Source organism: Monodelphis domestica, chromosome 1, assembly GCF_027887165.1.
Source record: "Monodelphis domestica isolate mMonDom1 chromosome 1, mMonDom1.pri, whole genome shotgun sequence".
NCBI classification, from domain to species: domain Eukaryota; kingdom Metazoa; phylum Chordata; class Mammalia; order Didelphimorphia; family Didelphidae; genus Monodelphis; species Monodelphis domestica.
In genome coordinates this window covers 42,035,735-42,059,942 of record NC_077227.1, presented here as the reverse complement: position 1 = coordinate 42,059,942, position 24,208 = coordinate 42,035,735, and the positions used below count along the sequence as shown (strand labels likewise).

The window sequence follows — 24,208 nt, the reverse complement described above, 5'->3', positions numbered from 1 at the left end:
TCTTCCTTGGTTGTATCTGCTACTCTCTAAATCTAATGATAAACATTCATAGCTAGCTTTTCTCCTTCCTCTCCTTCTCTTGAGCAAATTCACAAGACTTTCAGGATATGTATTTCTACCAGCCCTCGTTAGGTGTACTCCATCCCTCCAGAAAAGCCCTGGTCTAAAATGCCAAATTCTATGATCTGAGGCCATCTTAGACCATGTGTATTATTCTGTCATTGGTAATAATTGTTGTTTTCTGACAGCCCCCCCAATCCCTTCTCTGATTCCCCTTCCTCATCCTTACCTCAAGCCACCATGGAGAGAGAGAATATTAAAGAAGGAGACTTGTCTTTGCTTTATGACACACTTTATTGATTCTTTTCTACTCAACAGAATGGAGGCCTTTCCCTAGATATGAACGATGCAATCAGCTCAGGGCCAGGACCACATCATAGTCGTGAGCTTACATGGGATAGGAACTTCTAGGGGGTGGCACCCACCACATGGTTATATATGGAAATACAGAGACAGAATGAGTCACACCCAATACAGCTACCCACAGACACAGGAGGCTACACACAGAGGAAGACACGGGCCCAGGGAGAGCTCATATATGGATGGAGATGGGACAATCACACTAGAAACGGATAGTGTCTTGAGAGAGGTCCTCAGAGAAGGCCACTTGCAGGGCAGCCTGAGTTGGGAAAAATTATTGTAATAACCCTGTCTCTCTAGCTTTCTCCCTATCCTGGGTTTCCCAGGGGTTTGGTCCTGGATTCAGGACCAAATTTGGGGTCAGGGTCAGCATTGGAGGTGACTGCTCGCAGACTTCCTAGGGGTGGGAGGTGGGGAGAGAAGGTCACCATGTGGGTTACCTAAAACAAAAAACTTTGTTCCCCCACCCCAATCCAGAAGCAACAAACTGCCCTTCGACTAGGAAAATCTAAGCCCCAAGTTGTGCCCTCTTTGAGATGCAATGAGGGAAGGAACAGGCTGTATAGGCATTTGAGCTCTATAACCTGGATCCCAGAAGCCCTAAGGCCCATGCAGTAAAAGGGTATTTCCAGTAAGTCAAGGGGAAGGGTTGCTTACTGTGCCAGAGAGGAAGGGGCATGACTCTTTCCTCTCCAAGGCCTTTACCTTTGAGCCAGCAGGATCCACCTGAGATATGATGTTCCCCAAGACATTTTCAATCTTCAGGACCCGGTTCTTGAGTCTAAGGGTTAGGGAAGATGAACAGACTCATGTGAGTCTGAAGGGACACATAACCATATGTGTCAGGATCAGAGAAAAAAAAACCTGGGTGCCTAAGGGTGGGAGGAGCAGGACCGTCATATGTTCTTCTCTGGGGTCCTCTGGGTCTGTTTAGGGGATAGGGCGGTGTGCTCTGGAGGGAAGGCAAAGCCCTACATGTCAAAGGAAGACAGAAGCTTGTGTGTATTGGGACTGGGGTTGGGGAATGAAAGTTGTTAGCATCAGGTTGTGAGGCAGAACTCTGTGTCTATGGATGGAGATCTTTAGGGACAAAGCTAGATAAGTGTCTTAGGGGATGGGGAAGAGATGTGAGGCTATGTGGTTGGGAAACAGGAACAGAGCGATCTGTGTCTAGGGGTAACAGAAGCATATGAGTCTGGGAGAGAGGACAGAGTTCTGCTTGTGATTTGGAGGGAACGGAGCTATGTATCTGGGAGGGGGGATAGATCTGAGGGCGACTGGGAGGTAACACAGATCCCTGTGTGTCTAGAGTGGCAAAATAGAGCTGGATCAGGAAGACAGTCCTTTGTGTTTAGGGAAGGACAGAGCTCTGTATTTATGGGTGGGATAGCTTATTGAGGGGGGGCAGATTCCTATATGTCTTGGGTCGTTGAGGACTTTGGGATTGAAGACAGAGTCCTTTGTGTATTGGTGGAATAAACGTCTTTGTGCCTGGAGAGAGAGAGTGGACAGAGGCATAGATCTCTGGAAAGGATGGAGCCAGGACTCTGCCCTGTGTCTGGGCAGTCCTGCTGTCAAATTTTATACGGAGTATATTCTGTAGCCAGTGCTGGATCTCACCCTTGAGCAAGGACAGTGAGTGATAAAGCATTTAGAACAAGGCAATCAGAAGAGTGAAGAATGTCAGACATGTGCCATGTGAAGATCAGCTGAAGGAACTGGGGCTGCTTTACCCTGAAGAAGAGATGGCTCAGAGGGCACGTGGTAACTGGGTGCATGCTGTCTTATGGAAGAAGAAGAATTAAGGCATAGTCTGTGTTGGCCTGGAGGGCAGAACTCAGAACAGTAAGTAGAAGCTGTAAAAAGTTCAGCTGGAAGGAAAAACCATCTCCCTCTTAGGCCGATGCCAAAGTGTTTGGGGAGGTGGTGAGCTCCCCTTCTCTGGCGATCTTTATGCCAAGGCTGAATGGCCACTGAATGATCAGGTAGGTTGTAGAATGGAATTCTTTTGGAGGGATGTGTTGGATTAGATGGCCATGGAAGACCCTTCCAACTCTTTAATCCTGCATATGACCTCCACACAAGGAGAAGAACCCTGCTTATGTCTTGGGATTTAAGAGGGTGGATAGTGCTGGTTATTTCTGCAAGAAACAGAGCTCTGTATGTGGAGGATGGGAATGGGGAAGAATCAAGAAAGCCTGTCAGGGGACAGAGCCACGTGAGTCTGGTAAGGTCAAATCCCTGAGGACCAGAAAGGGACAACTGACAGAATGTTGGCGCTCTGAAGGCAGGTGGACTTTGTTTCTGGAAAGGAAAGAGTTTTGAGTGATTGGAGGAGGGGGGTGATAAGTAAGTCTGAGAGGGCACACAATCCTCTGTGGACAAGGGATATAGTTTATGTCTTGTATGAAGGAAAAAGGCAATTATGTCAGAAGGGAAAGGGAAGGGAATAAGCATTTATTTAGTGTCTGTTGTTTGTCAAGTACTATGCTAAGTGCTTTAAAATATCAGCTTATTTGATTCTCACAACAACCCTGTGAAGGAGGTGTTATCCCCATTTTACAGTTGAGGAAACTGAGGCAAACAGAGTTTGTCCAGGGACACAGTATCTAAGGCCAAATTTGAACTCAGGTCTTTCTAACTCCAAGTCTACCACTGTACCACCAGATGCTTCTGAAGGGGATTTAAAGTTTCCATTTCAACAAGAGAGCTAGCCCACCCTACCCCAACCACCCCCACCCCCACCCCCAGGAAGGTTTAGCAATGAGCAGTCACAGAAATCTGGGGAGGACTGGAACCATCTGTGTTTAGGGAAGCCATTCCTGGGTATTGAGGTAAGAGAAAAGTGGCAGAATCTTACTAAATTCTTGGGTGGAAGAGAGAGCCTGGGAGTCTGAGATGTGGAGAGATCCCTGTGCATGTCCAGTGCTATACAAATCTCTGGGTATCCCTGACCACATTAAGTCCATTGGGGAATTCATCAAATGAATGTAGTTGTTCCCTGATTATTCTGCTTACAGTCGGAAAACAGTGAGGGGAAAGGGGCAGAATCTTAGGTGGCTGGAACCAGGTGGGGCTTATGGAGTATCCTGTGTTCCTAGGGGAGGTTTCTGGATAAATGGGAAAGTCCAAGAGGTGGCAAAGCCTTGTGTATCTCCCAGGGGCAGAGGAGTAGGGCAGAACCTTGGGTGCCTCTGTGCTTGGGGTGGATTCAGAGCCCTGTGCCTGTGTGACCCGTGGCAAACCCCTCAAAAAGTCAGGGATGGGATGGGGGGAGAGCACAGTCCTGTGGATGAAGGGGGGGGGGGGGACAAGGCCGTGGGGGAAGGCTGGGACAAGCCTTTATGGGCTTTATGGAATCATGTGGCTCAAGAGATGGACCCAGGTTTCCTCAGGGGATGGACATCTGGGGAAGGGAAGGAATGGCTGGGGCCCCAGCCTTGTGTACCGGTGTGGTGGCCAGGTCAGCCCTTTGTATGTCAGAGGGTGTTCTTTCTATTCCAGAAGTCTTGGATGGAGGGGTAGGTGGGCCCTACCTAGAAAAGGAGGGGTAGGGGACCAGGCACTGTGTCTCGGGGCAGGTACAGAGCCCAGGGCGTCCGCAGCTCAGGGTGGTCTCCATTTTGAGTAAAACAAAGGCTGCCTGTCAGGAGATGGCGAGCCGGGGGATTTCTGCATGCTGGGGGAAGGGTCTCTAGAGGGAGGGATAATGGCGTGTGTGTCTGGGGAAGACAAACTTCCATTTGTCAGGCTACGGGGGAAGGGGGAAGACTACGAGAGACTCCTGGGGCTAGCGGTGGAGGGAGGAAAGAGTCCTTGGTGGCGTGGGGAGCAGAGCGCGGAGTCTTTGTGACTAGAAGGGACCAGAGGGCCCCGTAAGTGCAGACCGGAGGGAGATGGGGGAGTCAGAGGCAATGCTGAAGAGAGGTGAAGGAAAACCGAGTCCCAGGCATTCCGGAATAGGACCAGAGTAAAAAGTACGAATGAACTAATGAATGTGGGAGATGACAACCCCGTCCTGGGGGAGGGGGGTTAGGGCCATGGGGGTGGGGCGTGTGTCTGTGTCTGCGGGAGGGAAGCCTCTCTGTGAAGGAGATTGAGCCTGGGAGCGGGAGGGACAGACCCATGCCGGTCTGGGGCAAGAGACAAAGCCCCGTGTGTATCTGTGCACAGACATGTGAGGCACACAGCTGTGCGGGTCTGGGGCTAGCAGGGTCCTGGGGATGGAGGAGGGAGTCGGAGGGCGCTGAGCTTTCTGTCACTTGTGGTCGGGAAAAGCCTCAAGTGTGAGGAGATGGAAGAGAGCCCTGTGGTGTTGGGGAGGGGGCTAGTGGAGGGGGCGGGGCCTAAGGAATCTTGGATTTCCCTAGGATGGAGGGGGGAGGGCAGGAACAGAGATTTACGTGTTTAGTGGGGGAACAGGCGGCCACATGCGCCTTATGGGAAAGTTATTTAGAGCCTTGGGTATCTGTGAAGGAGCTAGAGCTGTGTGTGTCCGCCCGCGCGGACAAAGCTCCATGTGTCTCAGGGCTAAGAACCCTTTGTCTAGGGAATAGAGCCCCGTCTGTTCTGAAAGGGGTGCGGCCAGAATGCGGCGTGCCTATAGAGGGGGCAGAACCTTATAGATTATGGGGGGAGGGGGGTGGCAAAAAGGCAGTGGTGGAGAACCGAGTAAAATCCCACCGAGATGCCCCGGGGCCAGCTAGGGCTGGGCTGGGCGGGCTGCAGGGAGGAGGGAGCCTCTGTGTCTGGGGGCCTGGGAGGACGAAAATACCCCAGACCAGGAGCCTTGCCACGTGTTTGGTGTGACTGAGAGGGCCAAAGCCCTGAATTTCCTAGAAAAGGTGGCCCAGACAGGGTCCGGGCTGTCTCGTGTAGACAGACAGACAGACAGACAGACAGCCCTCCCCCGTGCCCTTGGGTGCACGTACTTGTGGAATTCCTCTCCAGAGACCCAGACGCTTCCCCTGGCTTCAGGGGAGCGCGCCTCATCCTTCCGGCTGCCTCTCAGGGACCGACCCAGGGTCTGGATCTCGGCGCTCAGAGCCACCTGCTTAGAGAACCCCATTGTTTATTGAGTGGCCACAGCACTCGTGGTCACTCGTGGTCAGTCCCTTCTTTCCTCCCCACTCCCACGGGCAGGTTCTCACCCGCTCCTCCTCCAGGTCCTGGCGCATCCTCTCCTGCTCCTCCTCATCGAGAACCCGGTTGCCGTCTCTGTCAAACCTGGCGAAAGCCGCTGTGACTTCAGTGATCTCGTGCTTGGCATGCCCTAGTCTGGGGGAGAGAGGAGAGGAGAGGAAGCTGTGGTCACCAGGGACCCTTGGGGATCTCTTGCCTCTGATCCTCTGAAGTCTCTCTTTGTGATTAATAATCATTTACATATCAGATCACAGCTTTAAATGGGGGGGGCTTGAAGGTCATTTAATATGACCCTCTCCTTTCACAAATGAGGACACTGAGGTCCATACATCACCCATGTTGTAAGGGACAGACTAAGGATTCGAATTCAGATCTTTGGACTCCAAACCCAGCGTTCCTTCTACTGTAACCCACACCCCAGAGAATCTGATCCAACTTGCCATGATGGCTGAATCACACTTTCCATGAAGGAAAGGGAAATCCTAAGAGGTTTAATATGGGAAGAAAAGGGCCGGAGTCCTGTGAGTGGGTGGTAGAATACAGGATGGGCAGCTGGCTGTTGGTCACTCACTCCCTCAAGGTGTTGGTGAAATCCTCAAACTGGAGCTGTCTCTCTCCTCCTCCGAGCACCCTCTGCACATCAGAGACACGCTCTTTCTTCAGGCGAAGCCTCAGCAGCGTCTTGTTGTAACCCTTGAGGGAGAAGAATAGGGCAGGGGGAGAAACAGGGAAGCCCTGCCTTGCCTACAGTGGATCCATGCCACCCAGTGCAAGGAGATGCAGGGCCCTTGAATCTGGGGGTTTGGGAGGCAGGGGGTGGGGGCAATGCTGTGGGTGGTGACTTGGACTGGGGTGAGGGCTGATCACCTGTTTCAGAAGGTCTGAGATCTGCAGCTCATCTTTCTGTCCAGCCAGCTCTTCCTTCACTTCAGAGTATGTGTCGTTGATAATGGCCAGGAACATATTCTAGGGGATGGAGACCAGTGTCCTCACTCTGACCTGGTGTCTAAAGAGACCTGTTGATCCCTGCTGCCTACATTGGCCCTAATACCATGTGAACAAAGTAGAAGTGATGCTGGATTTGGGCTCAGAAGAGCTGGGTTCAAATCTCATCTCTCCAACGTCCTGCCTACATCCTTTCTCTTGGCTCCAGCTATCCTATTGGTAAAAAGCCATGAACTGAACTGGATGATATCCCAGAAAGAACAGTAGCCAGTGTGTACACTGGCAAAGCACCAAAAAGATTACAAAGTGCTATCCTCACAACCAGCTTTGGGGAGGGGGGGTCAATACTACATATGAAAGGGTCCCCCATTAACTAAAGAGGAAAGAGGCTCAGAGAACTTAAGTGACTTGCCCCAAATCATAGAAGCATAGAATTTGGGCTCATCTTATCCAAAGGATCATGTCCAAGGTTACTGTGGGCAGGAACTGGTAGAGGTGGGATTTGAATTTGGGACCAGAGACTCTTAAGTTCAGAATTCCAATCCTTTCCCATGCCTTCTCCTTCCCATGCCTACTAGTCAGCATAGGGAGTAGAATTCAAACTAAGGATTCTTCTGATTCCAGGTCCAATACTCTTTCCATTTTGCCTTTTAAGTTCTCAGCTTATAATAACAACATTTACATAGCATTTACTATGTGTGAGGCATTGTGTAAAGCACTTTAGAAATATTATGTCATTTGATTCTCATAACTACCCTCAGAGGTAAAGGCTATTTTTATCTCCATTTTATAGATGAGGAAACTGAGGCAAACAGAGGTTGCCCAAAGTTAGACAGCTAATGAGTTTCTGAGGTTAAATTTGAACGCGGGTCTCTTTTCACTGGACCACCAGCTGCCCTAGATAGCTAACTAGCTAATTAGATAAATCCTAGGATCACACTGGTCCTATCAACCTTTCTAACCCTATGGATTCTAATGACTCCTCACCCTGCACTGACCCACTAACACCCTGATTGTGCCAACCCATCCACCCCTGTGGCCCCTGAACATAGGCTTGTTTGGAGCCTTTCCCTTCACCATGATTCTGGAAATGCTCCAGATTTAGTGGGAGGTTCCTCCAGGACCAAAACCAGCTTCACCGTAGCTGTCCTTTGGCCCTTTGCACCTCACTCCCATGGGGCTCTGGGTCCCCGCGTCTCCTCAGCCTTACCAGAAGCACAAAGAATACGAAGAACACATAGGTGACGAAGTATGCAGGGCCCAGGACTCGGTTGGCCTTGTCAATGGCATTATAGTCAAAGTCTCCAAGGATGATCCGGAACTGAGTGAAGCTGAGAGAGCAGGGCTTAGCCTCACCCAAAGCCCTCAGCCCCAGCCCCAGCCCCAGCCCCAGCCCCAACCCCCAGCCCAGGTCCCTGCTCCTGACTCGAGCTGGGACGCCCCACTGTGTCCCAGCCAGATACTGCCAGCACAAGGGATGAGTGTTAGGGACTTGTATCCTCTCATCCATGCACACTCACTCACACTCATGAGGACTCCACAGAGAGAACTCCCTGGAGAACCATGCTCTCACCACAGGTACATGGACACACAAGTGTACTCAGATATCTCCCAGAGGTCTCATGAGCTCCCAAGGCTCAGAGCAGGAGGACACACTCACATGCACTTGACAAAAGTGCTAAAGTTTTCCACTTGGGTCCCAAAGAGCAGGAAGCCCAGCTGGGCATAAGCGAAGAAGACGATGAAGAACATGACGGCAAAGCCTAGGATGTCCTTGGCACAGCGTGCCAGTGTAGATGAGAGCTGAGTCATTGTCTTATTGAAGCTGATGTACTTGAATATCTGGGGAAGAAGCCCCTGGAGCCTGAGTGAGGGAGCTTAGCTGAGATGTGGGGAGCCTCAGGAGGGGTCTGTGTGGTAATGACCTTGCAAGAAGCTAAGGGAGAAGCAGGGATCCCTGAGGGCATGTGTAAGGGTCCCAAGGACAGGCTGCCCTGGACAGGAACTTGTGAATAGGATGATGAAGGGCTCCAAAAGGGATGATTCTGGGATGGTCATAGGGAAGGGGGGAATCTCCAGGAACACATCTGAGGTTGGGAGGAGCTTGTACCTTAATCCAAGCAAAGAAAAGGTTGACGGCATTCATGTTGTTATACTGTGTCTGCCAGAAAGCCAGGAACTCAAAGTCAGCATAGTCACTTGGCCGCTGCAGGAGGTGCCCCATAAGACGGTTTACTTCTAGGGTACGGAACACATGGAAGCCCACAGCCACAATAGAGAGCTTGGGGGGAGACAAGAGGGGAGTTGGGAGGTCACTGGAGTGGGAAGGGACTTGAGAATCAAATCTGAGGTCCCCGTCTCTTTAGTTATGGCTACTTCAAGTGGACCCTCATAACTGCCCTCTCTCTTACCAGTCTCCACGTAAGGTCACTGTCAGTGGTCACCACCCCCTTTCATGGTCCTTGGTAACTTTGTGTTCTGTGGATTGTGTATGTCTGTACAGAAGTCTGTGCTCAATCATGCTGCAACCTGCCCAAGGCAGATGACACAAGTGGTTTGGCACTGGTGGATCTTTGTCACAAGATTAGCAACGGCTGTGTCCTTAACAGCACCTTCTGAACCTTCTCTTCTCTCAAGTATGTCAGAGATCAGGGGACCCAGGTATTCAGAGAGGGCCCTGTAGTCAGAGATCAGGGAACCCTAGCAATCAGAAATCAGGAGACCCTGGCTGTCAGAGGGGAACTTGGCAGTCAGAAGAGACCTTTATAATCAGAGATCAGAGGACCCTGGCAGTCAAAGTTTGGAGAACCCTGGCAGTCAGATATCAGGGAAACCTGGCTGTCAAAAGTCAGGAGACCCTGATACTAGTAATGCCATTATCATGAAGTTAGCTCTCCCTCTTCTCCTATCTTCTCCTAGGGTGGTGGCGATAGGGGATAGATAGCCTGGAAGAAGTCCAAGCTCTGAATAAAATAGCAGTATAGCTCAATAGATGAAGCCTCTGAGGCAGTGATGGTGAATCTCTGGTACAGGTGCCAAAGATGGCATTCAGAGTGCTCTCTATAGGCATGCATGCCACCCTCCTTCCCCTCAGAGTTTATTACTAGAAAGGCAGAGGGACTGGGGCAGAACTGCTCTCCTACCCTCTCCACCCTGCCGCCTGCCCTTCCACCCAGCAGCCCAATGAGAGCACTTCCCCGCTCCCCTATGTGGGGTAAGGGGGTAGGACAGGGCATGCCAGGCACTTGGAGGGGCATGGCATTCTTTATGGCTTCACTACAACAAGAATTCATGACTGGATTCTTGCCCATCTTCTAAAAAATATTTGTTTTCCTTGGGCAGCTTCCAATTCATCTTTAAGATTTAACATGGCACTGGTTGATTGTTGGAAGATTGGCAACAATTATGGTTGATGGGACCTTGATGGAGAAAGAAAACCCTTAGTGTCAGTATTAACAGTCTCAAAGCTGAAATCCTGGTCATTTGAGGGGCTGCCTCTGTATCAATATTTTGCAAAACAGCAAAGGAAAGAGGTCATTCTTTAACCATAGAGAAAAGTCTTTTGGACTAGGAAAAGGCCCAGAAGAAGGGGTTAAATTAGGAGATCTGGAGCTAGCTGGCAAAGCACTCTTTGCCAAACAAACGGGAGATTCTGAGGGACATATTTGTGTTGGCTAAATGTCTGATAAGACAAGAAAGCATGGGCTCAGAACCAAGAAGAGGAAGAGGGTGAAAGCTACAGAAAGATGTTCAGCCCATGCAGACAAGGTCAGCAGGTTTGGTGATACTAGGCATATCATGGCCGGGGCTTCAATGGAGCACTCTGGATAGCTGTCCTGGCAGCCTGCTACAGGTAGGCACAGGGTTGGCATCATCAAAGAGAGCCCTTAGAAAGACTATAAAGAGTATTAACAAATGGGAAAAGGCCAGAGACCTGTTTCCTTGGATCCAATGCACAAATTTATCAAGTCCCAGGTTTTTGGTGCAGAATACCTGGTAATATGACATAAGGATGTGGGCAGCACTACTCCTGCCAAGAGTGGAAACCAGGGAAATGGACTTCCCCAGACTGAACTTGCCACAGTGAGTTTTCCACCTTCTCCAAAAACTTAACCAGCTGGAAAGCAATTTCAAGGTCCCCTGGGATGGGAATTAGATATAATAGAAGTAGGTCCCAAGGTGAATTTTAATATAATAGCTCACATTTAGGGGGTGCTTCGAGTATTATAAAGCACTTTTCTTACATTGTATCATTGATCTATCCTATTTGAGCTGACCTGTGAGTGGATGAAATCAGGAAGCTCCTCTTCCAAAGAACAAAGAAAGTCCAACAAGCAATTTATTATTTCCTATTTGCCAGGCACTGGGGAAATGCAAAAACAGGTGTCATGCCCTCAAGGAGATTTCACACCTTCCAAGAGGAAGAAGAGGGTGGTTCAGGGCACAGCAGTTCACCCTGGTTGGCAGAACACAGGAGGTGCCATAGATGACCTGCCATATGCATCTGCCTCTGTTTCCCCAACCCGCTTCACCTTCAGCTCCTGGAAGCCCATCTCCTACAAGAAGCCTTTCCTGATTCACCCAGTTTGTCAGTGCTCCTCACCTGCTCAATTACCTTGTCTGGCTTTTATCCTCAGTTTATCTATAAATACAGATCCACCTTCTGCAAGAGATCTGACCCTGCCCCACATCCACCCTCAATCACAACTACATTCTATCCAAGACAATTTCCATATACTAAGTATATAAATGTATACTCATATGCATCTTATCATACATACGATTTATATAATTATTTCCATAGTCTCCCCTAACCCCTGCTAGATTGTAAACTCTTGGAGGGCAGAGAATAGTACTTTTGCCTTTCTTTGTTCTCAAAGTGCTTAATAACATGATTGGCAAATATCATGTGGGTGTTGATTGATTAATTGCCTATGTGCACACTGCTTGTAGCTCCAGTAGAATATAAACTCCTTCAAGGCAGGTCTCTTTATTTTTCTTTTCTTTCTTTCCTTCTTCCTTCCTTCCTTTCTTTCTTTCTTTCCTTCTCTCATTCCTTTTACTTTTCTTTCTGTTTCTATTCTTTCATTCTTTTTCATCCTTACTTTTTCCTTCTTTCTTTCTTTCTTTTTTCCTTCCTTCCTTTCTTTCATTCTTTCTTCCTTCCCTCCCTCCTTTATTTTTCTATTCTTTCCTTTCTTTCATTTAATTTCATTTTCTTTTCTTCTTTTCTTTCTTTCTTTCTTTCTCCCCTTTTCCCTTTCTTCTTCCTTTCTTTCCTTCTTTCTTTCTCTCCCTTACTTCCTTTCTTCCTTCCTTTCCTTCTTTCATCCTTCTTTCTTTCTTCTCTTTTCCTCCCTCCCTTTCTTTCTTTTTTCCTTTCTTTCCTTCTTTCTTCCTTCCTTCCTTTCTTTCTTCCTCCCTCCTTCCCTCTTCCTCTCTTCTTCCTCTCTTCTTTCTTTCTTCCTCTCTTCTTCCTTCCTTCCTTCCTTCCTTCCTTCCTTCCTTCCTTTCTTTCTTTCTTTCTTTCTTTCTTTCTTTCTTTCTTTCTTTCTTTCTTTCTTTCTTTCTTTCTTTCTTTCTTTCTTTCTTTCTTTCTTTCTTTCTTTCTTTCTTTCTTTCTTTCTTTCTTTCTTTCTTTCTTCCTTCCTTCCTTCCTTCCTTCCTTCCTTCCTTCCTTCCTTTCTCTCTCTCTATCTTTTTCTTTCTTTTCTTATATTCCTAATGTGCCACTGTTCCTGGCGTATAAGGTGATTAGTAAAAGTCTGTTAAATTGCTGAATTGAAGTTTTGTAAAATAGAGAAGGGGGAATGATTGCAGTGACCCTCAGAGAGGACAGAAAGAAAATCCACAGAAGGAATGTCCTGAGGATTCTGGACAAGGGAAGCAATGAGATAAGTCACACAGGCTGTGGAAATTCTGGCCCACAAGAAAAATGCTGACCAGCAAAAATGACTGCCATGTCCAGAATGTTCATAAGAGCAACAACTGAGAAGTCACAGGATCTGGGAAAGTGAAAAAATTCTCCCCTTGGGACAGCCTTGAGAAACTGGCCCACAATTCCACCTCTGACACTATCTAACTCTGTGATGTTGGCCAAGTCCTTTAGACTTCTTATGCCATAGTTTCATCATTTGAAAAGCAAAGGGTTTGGACCAGATGAAGTAAAGTCCTCTCCTGCTCTTGACCTGTGGCCTATGACCCTTTTGCCATTGCTCTTCTGCCAACAGGATGCCAATTCCCCCAACCAATGTGACATATGTGCCCCCTTCTCACCAGGATGACCACCACATCCAGGATGTTCCAAACACTGCTCAGGTAATGGAGCTTGTGAATCCTCAGCTCTAAGGCCTCCTCTATCACATAGTAGAAGATGAAGACACAAAAGAGGATCTCACAACCAACGATGAAAAAGTCCCAGGAGCTCACATAACGGATCAGCTTTACAGTGCGGATTTGCCAGGATGGAACAGCCCCTCCTGTGGCTGGGAACTCCACCACCAACCTGCAGGGCCACAAGGGATGATGAGTGAAATGTGGCCCCTTGTGACTACCAGGCCCATTGAGATAGTAGTGTTAAAGCCTAGAATGGAGAAAAAGTATCAAGAAGGGGACAGAAGCAGGAGCAGCTAGGTAGCTCAATGAATAGAGAACTAGACCTAAAGATAGGAGATCCTGGGTCCAAATATGACCTTAGATATTTCTTAGTTGTATGACCCTGGGAAAGTCACTGAACCCCATTTGCATAGCCCTTACTGCTTTTCTGCTTTTGAACCAATACATAGTATTGATTCTAAGACAGAAGATAAAGAAAAAAATGAGGAAGGAAGGAAGGAAGAGAGAGAGAGGGAAGGAGGGAGGGAGGGAGGGAAAGAAGGAAGGAAGGAAGGAAGGAAGGAAGGAAGGAAGGAAGGAAGGAAGGAAGGAAGGAAGGAAGGAAGGAAGGAAGGAAGGAAGGAAGGAAGGAAGGAAGGAAGGAAGGAAGGAAGGAAGGAAGGAAGGAAGGAAGGGAGGGAGGGAGGGAGGGAGGGAGGGAGGGAGAGAAGGGAGGGGAGGGAGGAAGGAAGGAAGGAAGGAAGGAAGGAAGGAAGGAAGGAAGGAAGGAAGGAAGGAAGGAAGGAAGGAAGGAAGGAAAGAAGGAAGGAAGGAAGGAAGGAAGGAAGGAAGGAAGGAAGGAAGGAAGGAAGGAAGGAAGGAAGGAAGGAAGGAAGGAAGGAAGGAAGGAAGGAAGGAAGGAAGGAAGGAAGGAAGGAAGGAAGGAAGGAAGGAAGGAAGGAAGGAAGGAAGGAAGGAAGGAAAGAAGGAAGGAAGGAAGGAAGGAAAGAAGGAAGGAAGGAAGGAAGGAAGGAAGGAAGGAAGGAAGGAAGGAAGGAAGGAAGGAAGGAAGGAAGGAAGGAAGGAAGGAAGGGAGGGAGGGAGGGAGGGAGGGAGGGAGGGAGGGAGGGAGGAATAGTTGGGCCAAGGTGGGGAAAGGGCTTTGGAAAGATATGGGTTCTCACGGACGAGGATATAGGCCCACCTCAAAACACAGAAGAGGTTGATGTTGGCATTATAGACAGAGAAGTCAATGAAAACAACACGAGTGCCCCGGTCCAGCCACAGCCCATCTTTCAAGCCACGCAGAACCTTGGCACTAGCTTCTCGAGGCCCTGGCAGGTCTGTGTAGTAGCCACCACCACTGTAGCTGGTAAGCTGTCCCCAGTGAGATGAGCCCCCCAGCTCATCCTCTGAATGGTAGGTCCACCTGGCATGGGTGATAGTAAGTGGAAGAGCCAGTCATTATAACAGTGGTTACACCTCCTATTAGTAAACTTCTCCAACTCCCTTTCCTATATTCATCTCTTCTATAATTGTCCCTGTATCACCACTTCTCAGAGAATATCTAGTCAACCCTCTGCCTGGGCAAGAATCCTGTCTAGAACATCCCTGTCAAGTCACTAACTACATGCTTGAAAACTCTCCAGTAATGAGGAAGCAACTACCTAACAAAGCAGCTCAGTCCACCTTAAAATAGCTCCAATTGTTAAAAAGTTTTTCATTGTGGGACCTCAACCTACCTTTCAGGAATATCTACCCACTTCCCAGGATTGCTCTAAATAAACTGAATCTCTCTTTCCACTTGGACCTTTGAATACTTGAAGAACTAACAGGTTCTTCTCTCTCCCTTACTCCACAATCTCCACACTTCTTCAGGCTAAACATCTCCTTTCCTCATATGGCATAATCTCTATTCTCATCACTCTCCAGGGTGGTATTCAGTGACTATACTCTGGGTTTTTGATATTCTTTCCAAAATGTTCTATCCAACATAATACTCGAGATATGTTCTGTCTAATACAGAGAGCAAGAGGACAATCATTTCCCAATCCTGGACACTGTGACTTCTAATGCAGATTAGGGAAGCACTAGCTTTTTTTTTTCTCTTTAATCTTTACCTTCCATCTTGGAATCAATACTGTGTATTGGTTCCAACACAGAAGAGCAATAAAGAGTAGGCAATGAGGGTCAAGTGACTAGTCCAGGGCCATACAGCTAAGAAGTGGCTGAGGCCAGATTTGAACTCTCTCTAGGCCTGACTCTCAATCCAATGAGTCACTTAGCTGCCTCCAGCACTAGCTTTTTCAACTGTCATGTCACACTTGAATCACACTGAGCTTGCAGTCTAGTGCATAAAGGCTTTTTTTTTCACATTAACTCTTATCAAGACACATTTTCCCCATCCTGAAATTTTGCAGTTGATTTTTTGAACCCTGACTCATACCTTTACATTTGCTACTGCTGAATTAATTTCATTAGACTCAATTTCATCATTCTAATTTCTTGGGATCTTTCTTAATACCAGTTCAATCACATATATTAATATCCATTCCAGTTTTGGGTCCTCTGAAAATTATATAAGCATGGAATCTATACCTTCTTCCCCTGGCAGAGAGCTGTTAGACAGAATTGGATTGAGGATAAAGTCCCTACAACACTCTAGCAGAAATAAAGAAAACCTAGGCCATACTTTTAGGAGAAATGTCAAATCTCTCAAAAGTAGTATGTGCTGCTACTCTTTCTTTCTCTGATTCACTTTTCAGTTGGTTTTTGCCTTATCATTCCATTAAAACTGCTTTCCTGGGAAAAAAAGAAATAAAGAAAATCTGCTTTCTTCCAGGTGGATATTGATCCATTAATCATTTTTCTTTGGGCATAAGTATTAACCAGTTCCAAATCCACCTGATGCTTTATTTAAATCTATATGACATTCCCTAGGGCTTCCAGTCTGCTTTATAAAATGATGATAGTGAAATAAGGTTCGACTGAAATGACCTGTTCTTGAAGAATGCCAGCCCCATACATACCCCTATCTCTGCCCTTCTATCCCTTATCCATCCCTACCCATCATGATTTCATCTCCATAACTCCACCCTGTTCCCCCTGTCCATTCCCTGTTTTCTTCCTCCAAATCAAAAGTTCCCTCCTTACCTCTGCTTCTCTGACTCCATTCCTCTTGAAACTTTCCAAAGCTCAAAAAAAGGAGCCTGCTCTTGCCCAGGTCCCATATCATCTTTCAGTCTAACTGGACTATACCAAAGCCCCTTTCCTTGTATTCAGGGCATAGGGGTCTCACTCACGCAGTGCCATTGAGGGGTCCAAAAGGGAGCCTCTCCTCCTTGTCTGGGGAGTAGACATCATAACAGCCTAATATGTCCTCTTGGAAATCTTCATGCACAGCACACGAGTCATTCCTCACTTTGAGCTGCCGCAGTCTCGGAACACCCAGAAGCAGGTTCTCGTAGTAGATGAATGAGTGCTCGCTCTGGCCCAGACTCTGGTTGTTATACCACTTGGTCCAGTACAGACTGTCAAGCAGTGGACCCTGGGCAAACTGGACCAAGGGCAAGGATGGCTTGGCCTTGAATTCCCCAATCTAACACCCATTCCCTGTCTGATACCCTTTAACTCAAAGAAGTTAATACTGAAATATTACAGAATCCTAAAATTGGGGGGCTAGAAAGGACCTTAATAGCCATCTAACACATGTATGCAGAGGAATACCTATTATAATATACTTGACAAGTAGTCATCCAGCCTTTATTTTAGGATCTCCAGTAGGGAAGAGAATGGCCATCGGAGCTCGTCCCCATGTGCCCCTGCCCCCAGCAATCTGACTCCTGTGACCCATGTCTATCAAAGGATGAGAAACAGACTTGTCTCTTGACTGATCCTTTGAACCAACCTCATATGGCACTTGATCCAATGCCTTTCCCTGCCTCCCTCCCCCATTATGGTCTTGGACCCTTGAGGAAAAGCCCAAACTCACGCCCCAGAAGTCTTTCATGCTGCTGATAGTCTGGAAAGAGACTCCACTAGCAGAAGGAGTTTGTAAGAAGAGTTCCGACATCACTTTGGTGTAGTAATAAGCGCTGGAACTGGTCATTCCATACGTCACTGAAAAGCAACAGGGGAGTTGGTTTCCTGGTCCCAGGCTAGACATTTCCATCTATCTAATAGGGATCAGCAGATATACTGGGGAGCCAGGTCTTTCCTCTGAAGGATTCCCTCAAATATCCATCAATAATTTCTTATGATTCTATCATCCAGGAATTTCTTTCTACTCACCCTGGAGCTGTCTTTTTTCTAGTCTATCATCTCTTGATATAATAGGTTCTATAGGTTTGCTTCCCTTGGGTAAGAAAGGAGGCTGCCCTATATTTTTCTTTAAGAAACACACACACGCACACACACACACACACACACACACACACACACACACACACACACACACACACACACACCCTTACTTTCTATCTTAGTTCTCAGTTCTAAGTGTCTCAGTTCTAAGTATCTTAGTATCTCAGTTCTAAGACAGAAGAATTGCAAGGGCTGGGTCTGTGTTGATAAACCTATGAAATGTGTGCCAGAGGGGGCTGCTCCCTTTTCCTCTCAAAGGTGCCTGAGGAAATTTTTTGCTATCACCCACCCCTCTGCCCATCAGCTCAATGGGAACCCTTCTTCCCTCCCCTATCTGGGGTAAGAGGGCAACTCATATGTTCCATGAGGGTTGCAATTTGGGCACTTGGTCTCTAAAAGGTTCATCATCACTAGGCTGGGCAATCAGGGTTAAGTGACATGACTGGGACCACACAGCTCAGGAAGTATCCGAGGCTAGATTTGAAACCAGGTCCTTCTGACTCCAAGGCTGGTGTTTTAGCCACTGTGTTACCTCGCTGTACCTTGCCTTATATTTTTCTTTAAATGATTTCCTTTGGTTTGGGAATTACCCCCTTGTCCTTGGCCAAAACTGAGAGACTATTCCAGGGAGCTAGGTGTTCTCAAGCCACCCTCCTTCACTACCACTCAAATTCTCAGACCAATGAAATTCAATAATGCCCATTCCTTATCCTGGGCAATCACTGAGAACTTAGGGTCAGGGAGCTATAATAAACTCCTATAATAGTTGGCAGTCAACTTTGAGGATGACTGACTTGTTGGATGAAATTATTCTGATTTTTAAGATGATGGGGAAAACTTTCTCCCTTAGGTTTTTTTTTTTTCTATCTCCTCCTCAACTTTTGAACAAAGAAGGGGAGATATGTAATTAGAGGGGTAGAACCCAACAAGAGCTGTTCCAACAAAATGGTTCTGATTCTGGCTAAGAATAAGCCTGGTATTGGAAGAACTGACCAATAAACTCAATCCAGAAAGTCCAAATGAATTGGCACCCCAAAAGAGCTTGGAGTTGTTTAGAGGAAAAGATATCATTCTTGTGTAAAGTCCCAAGGAAGCAAGGTGATATGGTGAGGAAGAATAGCCCAGAGAAATCCATGGTTCAGACTAAGCCCTGAGAACTTGAGGATCCTGTATGCCCCAATACCTCTATTCTGGACCAGCAGAAAAACCCTAAAATCTCCGACTGGTGAGGGACCCCTGAGGTCTAGGCCAACCAAGACTTGATGAAGAGTTATCTTTACAACAGCCCTAGCACTACCCCCTCATCCAACTTTTGCTTGAAGACAACCAATGATGGAAAATTCCCAATCTCTTAAGGTAGCTCATTCTATTTTTGGATAGCTCTGCTTACAAGAACATTTTTCCATATTTGGAACTGAAATCTATATCTATTATCTCTAGTTCTACCTTCTGGGGTCATGCAGAACATACATGATGTGGGGGAAAGAATAATGGTTTTGGAGTCACCTGGACCTAGGTTCAAATCTTAACAACAACTACAAAACCCTTGCTTTCTGCCTTAGTATCAGTTCTAAGCAGAAGAGCGGCAAGGTATAAGCAGTCAGGGTTAAGTGACTTTCAGGGGCACAGAGCCAGGAAGTGTTTGAAGCAGGAGTTAAACCCAGGTCTTTCTGAATCCAGTCCTAGCACTCTATCCACTGTACTACCTAGCTACCCCTCTGTTCAAATCTTGACTCTGCTACTTGCTACCTACATGAATCTGGGCAAAACCATTTAACTTCTCTGGACATCAGTTTCCTTATCTATAAAGTAAGAAACTTGGACACTACGGTCCCTTTCAGACTAAATTTATGATCCTCATTCCTCATCCACATGACAATTCTTCAAGTACTTTGACAACAATCGTATCCCAACCCTCCTCACATCCCAACTTTTCTTTCTTCTTAAAAAATTCCCAATTTCTTCAACTGATATTCACATGCCATACTTTCCAGAGTCTTTTCCATCTTGGCTTTTCTCCTCTGGACATATTCCAGGCCATCCTAAAACATCATATCTCATATTCGACACAATACTCCAGGAGTAGTCTGACAAAGGCAGAGAACAATGGGGCTGGCCCTTCATTCTAGAGATGATCATTTCAGGCTCTGGCTCAGAGCAATCCCTTCAGAAATTTTTGTGGAATCACATTTTAGATTGCTTTGACTGCTTTGTCTTACTGATGGCTCGTTTTTTTTACTTCTAGTTCAATAAAACCTCCAGATGTTTTCTTTTTTTTTTTACATGAATCAATACCTAATTATGCACCTGTCTTCTACTTGTACAGTTGATTTTTAAAATACTAATATAAGATGACATTAATCCTAATAAAATTTCACGTTACAATGATACAATGATTCATCCCACTGTTCTAGCCTCCAAAGATATTTCTGGAACCCTATTCTGGTGTACAATGTGCTAGTTATTCCTTTCTGATCTGTGTTATCAGCAAATCTGATAAGCACGCTTACTTTTATAATGTCATTTTTCGTAAAATCACCATTTTGAATAGATTAGTATAAGGACATTTCCCTGGCAGAGACTTCTCTCAAGTTTGAAACTGATCCTTAATTACTATGGACCAGTCATCCAATCAGTTCTGAACCCCAGTTAACCAGGATTGAGCCTACATCTCTCCATCTTATCCATAAGAATAGTGTGAGAAATTTTTGTCAACTAATTCTTTGAAATCCAAGTACAACTTGTCTACAGTATTCCTTCAATGAATCAATCTAGGAACTCTGTCCAACAAATGAAAGAAAGAAAAGAAAGAAGGGAGGGAGGGAGGGAGGAAGGAGGAGGAAGAAGGAAGGAAGGAAGGAAGGAAGGAAGGAAGGAAGGAAGGAAGGAAGGAAGGAAGGAAGGAAGGAAGGAAGGAAGGAAGGAAGGAAGGAAGGAAGGAAGGAAGGAAGGAAGGAAGGAAGGAAGGAAGGAAGGAAGGAAGGAAGGAAAAAAAGTATGCACTTATTCCATGCAAAGTAGTATATTTGATCCAATTTATCCAGAGATGGATAAATGGATAGTGACTGGATCTGGAAGCCAGGGCCATGGGCTCAACTATTTGTCATGCCAGGCAAGTCACTCCAGGCCCTCTTGGTCTGTTTCCAGATCAACAGATCAGGAGGTTAGATAAGATGCTTCTCTAAGGTACTTCCAGTTCTAAATCTTAGGAAAGAACATTGACTTGCCACTATTTGATGTTTAAGGATGAATCACCCAAAGCCCAGAGCACCTCCCAGCCCACCCCACCCCCACAGGACCTGAACCTTCTCCCCTAATACAAAGCCAGCCTTCCCAGGTGCACCTAGAAGATAACAAATACCTATTGTTCCCCCACAAAGGCCTTTACAATTCCTCCTCCGACAAAAGCCTCCATCCATCACCCCAGGAACACAAAGGGAAGCCTCAATGCAAACAACAGAAAATTAGGTTTGGGTGGGGAGAGATGGGGCCCTCCATCTGCCCAGAGAGACCTGGGCACTGCCAGGCCACAGCCTGAAAAATGCCCTGTCTGTGGCAATGAGATCCCAGAATCTAAGAATCAGACAATATCTCAGACTGGGTCATCTGGTCCAATGGAGAGCCAAGCAGGAACTGTGGCTCAGGTATTGCAGAGAAGGGGCTGCACAGCTTTTGCATGCTTTAAAACCTCCAGCAAAAACCCTCTTCTGGCTTGGGACCGTTCTATTGGTTATCCAGCTTTCCTGGGTTAAAGAGAAATTGGCTTCCCGGTAATTTCCACATCTCAGGCCTTCTACAGCCCTTTGGGGCCAAATCTCCCCCTTCTTATCTATGACACCATTCAGTTATTTGAAAGTGACTAGCCCAAGGCCACACAGCCAGCCAGGACTGGAGCCAGGGTTCCAGGGCAGGTTTCCCGAAGCCAAGGCCATTCTTTCCATTATGCCATGGTCCTGGAGCCCTCCCTACTTCTAGGCTGCACCCCTGGGGCTCCCTCTCCTACCCCAGCCCTATCAGGTGGCAGAATGTTCAAGGGATGAATATGGCCCAGGTAGAAACCATGCCAGACCCAGGAGAATCCTACCCTTGCCTCCAGCTCTTTCTTCCTGCTTGGTTCCTTTTCTCTAATATACCTGGAACACTTTGAATTGGGTTGATTCTTCGTCCTAGTCAAGAGCTCAGATCCCTCACTGATAATCAGATAGTTCTTCAATATAGTGGATAGAGTTTTGGCCTTGGAATGAGTTCAAATCTAACTTCAGACACTTCCTAGCTGGGTGACCCTGGGCAAGTCACTTAACCCCCATTGCCTAGCCCCTACCACTCTAAGACGGAAGGTATGGGGTTAAAAAAAAAAAGCCTAATGGACTTTATAGTGTCAAGTCTATGATTTCAAGGTGTAATCCTTATAATGAAATTTCAGAAATTGTTCTCTAAAGACCCCAGGCAAGTAGTGTAACCCTCCGCTAGAACCTGAGGGGCATGTCCCAGCTGTAGAGCGCTCCATCAATAATCAGTCATCAAACGTTTCTTAATCAGCTCTGCAGTGCCAGGCACCATGCTAGGGATTGCGCGGAGAAGCCCAGGAGGACCCTTCCTCCTCCCATCAAGGCTGCCCTGCCTGGGGAGATGTCTCAACAAGATTCCTCTCAACGCTCCTGAAATCTTGGGTTTTCATGAAATGTTTTTCCCTGCCAGAGCTTCTAGGGACGAGGCCAGTTCGTGCAAAGTGGGGCAGCTGTTTGCCATTCAGCTGTTACTCACACAGACAGATATCCACCAGAAACACCACATACACCAGCAGTTCCCTCAGGGTAGTCTTGACATAAAGTTCTCGGTTTTCCGCCATGTTCTCTGTTAGTGTCGTACCCCAAAGTCCTAGAGGGCGGAGGAAAACCCTGAGTGGGCAGAGCAGCAGAACCCCTTGGGCACTGGTCTGTCCATCCCTCCTGATCCCCGGAGTCCCCTTCCCAAACCTAGTCCTGTCTCTCTGGGCATCCCCCTCCCCTAGAGGGTTGGGGCTCTAAGCATAGGGTGCCAAAGGAGTGGCCAAAAGATGACCTCTCCAGGTACTCTCCTCTAGACCAACCCAAACCCCATTTTGGGGGGGGGGGGCTAGCTTCCCTTCTGGAATCCCATTCATAGAATCTCCATTGCTTTCCCACTGCCCTCTCTGATTCCGATCTGGGGGCATAGAGCTCAGGCATCAGCCCGCAGACCCCCTGGAGCTCACATTCCTTCTACCAAGGTCACCCCTCCTGAGCTCGCAGCCCCTCATGACAGTTTTGCCAGGGAAGTCATGCTGCGCCACTAAGCTCAATAGGATGGGCTGGACTCATGGTCCCCTCCTCTGAGCTCTCCTACCCCTCGTCCTTCCCATTCTGTTCCCAGCCTCCCTTTCCCCTGGTTAGGGTAGGGAGGGGACTCTCCACCAGCTACCTCTGATGCCTCGACAGATGTGGAAGCACATGTGGCGACAGCAGTCCATGCCTGATCCTCGAGGGGCCCTGTGGAGGGGCCCGTCTTTGGGCTTCTCCCCGGGGTGGCTTGGCAGAGGCCCCGAGATGGTGCAGATCTTCAGGGTTGTAGGGGGCGAGGGGGGCCCGCTGTAAGCCGGGTTGTCCCAGGCTCTTGGCCCCAGCCCCTGCATCTCCTGACCCTCAGGGTTACAGCCCGGGCTTCCCATGGAGCCCATGGCCAAGGACGCAACGGAGGTGATGCTAAAGGTCAGAGAGGAGCCCCAAGCTTGCAGCCCACCTGCAGCGATAGGAGAGAAGCAAGGGGCTGCCCTGGCCCAATCTCAGCTCAGCCCTGCCCTGCCAGGAGCCTGGGCAAGGGGAGGCTGAGCTCGCTATCCCGCTGCCTGCTTGGGGATCCAGGAGGAAAGAAGCTCGGAGGCAGGACGCAGAGGGAGGAGGATGCTCATCAGTGACACCGAGGGGGGCAGTGTCTCCAGCCGATCCCTTAGAATCCTTAGAGAAAACTGGAGGGGAGGGGCTGGGGTGATGGGTGGGAGGAGCTGGCTTGGGGAAAGGGACCAGCTGGCCAGAGGAGAAGGGGGATAATGGCTGCTTGGGGCTAGGCTGGTGCCGGGAGAAGAGCTCCCTTGGGGAAGATGATGAAAGGACCGCTGGGTTCCAGGGAAGAGGAAAGGGGGGGGGGGGGGAAGGGGGATGCAACAGAACTCTGGGCTGACATATAGTAAAAGCTCCTGAAAGGGCCGCCATGGATTGGAGGGGGAGGGGGGCTGGGGTGACCGACAGGTGCCCTCCTCCTGAAGTTTGGCTGGTTGTGTGGAGGGAGCCTCCCTTACTGTCTCTTGGCTAGGGAAGGTGGGGGAGAAAACCCCTCTAGACTAAGGGGCAGGGAGCTGAGAAATGGGTGTGGCTGGACCATCCTGACCTTGTGTGAGTACAGATAGGAGTGAGCCCAAGGCTGCAAGGGGGTTGCTCCAGATGGTGTGAGAAAAGATAAGGCAATCAAGGGAGCGGGAGAAGGCATCCTACCCCCTTGACTCCAGCCAGGAAAACGAGGATCCTTCCACTAGCTAAACTAAGCTGGGAGAACAAGGAATTGATTCCCCCCTGGGGCTGTAGAGCCCTGGTGGCCACAGGGAAATCATGGAGACATTTGGGATCCAGGGAGCCCATTCCAGGCTTCAGATCTAGTTCAGGACCCTGGTTGGTCTAGAATAAAATGTTCTGTGTGAGTGAGGCTGGCAAAAAAAAAAAAATTCTAACTAAGGATAAACTCCAATTATATGAAGGTGTTTGTTTAGAGATGAGGAAAGGAGAGGGTGATGGAGAAGGAGACAGAGGGCAGAGACAGAGCTAGCCATGGAGGTAATGCCACTAGTGGGAATGAAAAGTCACTAGATGAGGGTGGAAATGGAGGGCTGAAAGTGTGAGGGTTCTGAAAAGACAACACTAGGAAACAGACTGTGTGTTGAAAACTAAAGATGACTTGTTTTTAGTGGGATTTTTTTTTCATTTTTGAGAATCTAGAAAAAAATGTATGTGCTTCT

At 47.8% G+C, this 24,208-nt stretch overlaps 1 protein-coding gene across 1 annotated transcript; it reads right to left on the bottom strand.

Annotated features, from left to right (window-relative positions):
- Nucleotides 1–335: 335 nt before the first annotated feature.
- On the bottom strand, nucleotides 336–23,231 carry PKD2L1 (polycystin 2 like 1, transient receptor potential cation channel). The gene is made up of 15 exons (XM_056797710.1): nucleotides 22,624–23,231; nucleotides 21,949–22,062; nucleotides 16,814–16,941; nucleotides 16,125–16,378; nucleotides 14,027–14,251; nucleotides 12,784–13,012; nucleotides 8,618–8,788; nucleotides 8,168–8,349; nucleotides 7,718–7,838; nucleotides 6,430–6,528; nucleotides 6,134–6,255; nucleotides 5,571–5,697; nucleotides 5,352–5,470; nucleotides 1,126–1,201; nucleotides 336–679 (listed from the first exon to the last, which is right to left on the bottom strand). Exons 1-15 carry the CDS (start codon nucleotides 22,877–22,879, stop codon nucleotides 623–625), a joined length of 2,280 nt encoding a protein of 759 aa, XP_056653688.1. The 5' UTR covers nucleotides 22,880–23,231; the 3' UTR covers nucleotides 336–622.
- Between the last annotated feature and the right edge of the window lie 977 nt (nucleotides 23,232–24,208).

Coding starts and splice junctions, on each gene's coding strand:
- PKD2L1 (XM_056797710.1), bottom strand. CDS start 22,879: ATGGGCTCCATGGGAAGCCCGGGCTGTAACCCTGAGGGTCAGGAGATG. Junction 13,013..14,026: donor AACCTCTTCTGTGTTTTGAG/GTGGGCCTATAT, acceptor GTGGCCCTGCAG/GTTGGTGGTGGAGTTCCCAG. Junction 5,471..5,570: donor AGGACCTGGAGGAGGAGCGG/GTGAGAACCTGC, acceptor TTCTCTAAGCAG/GTGGCTCTGAGCGCCGAGAT.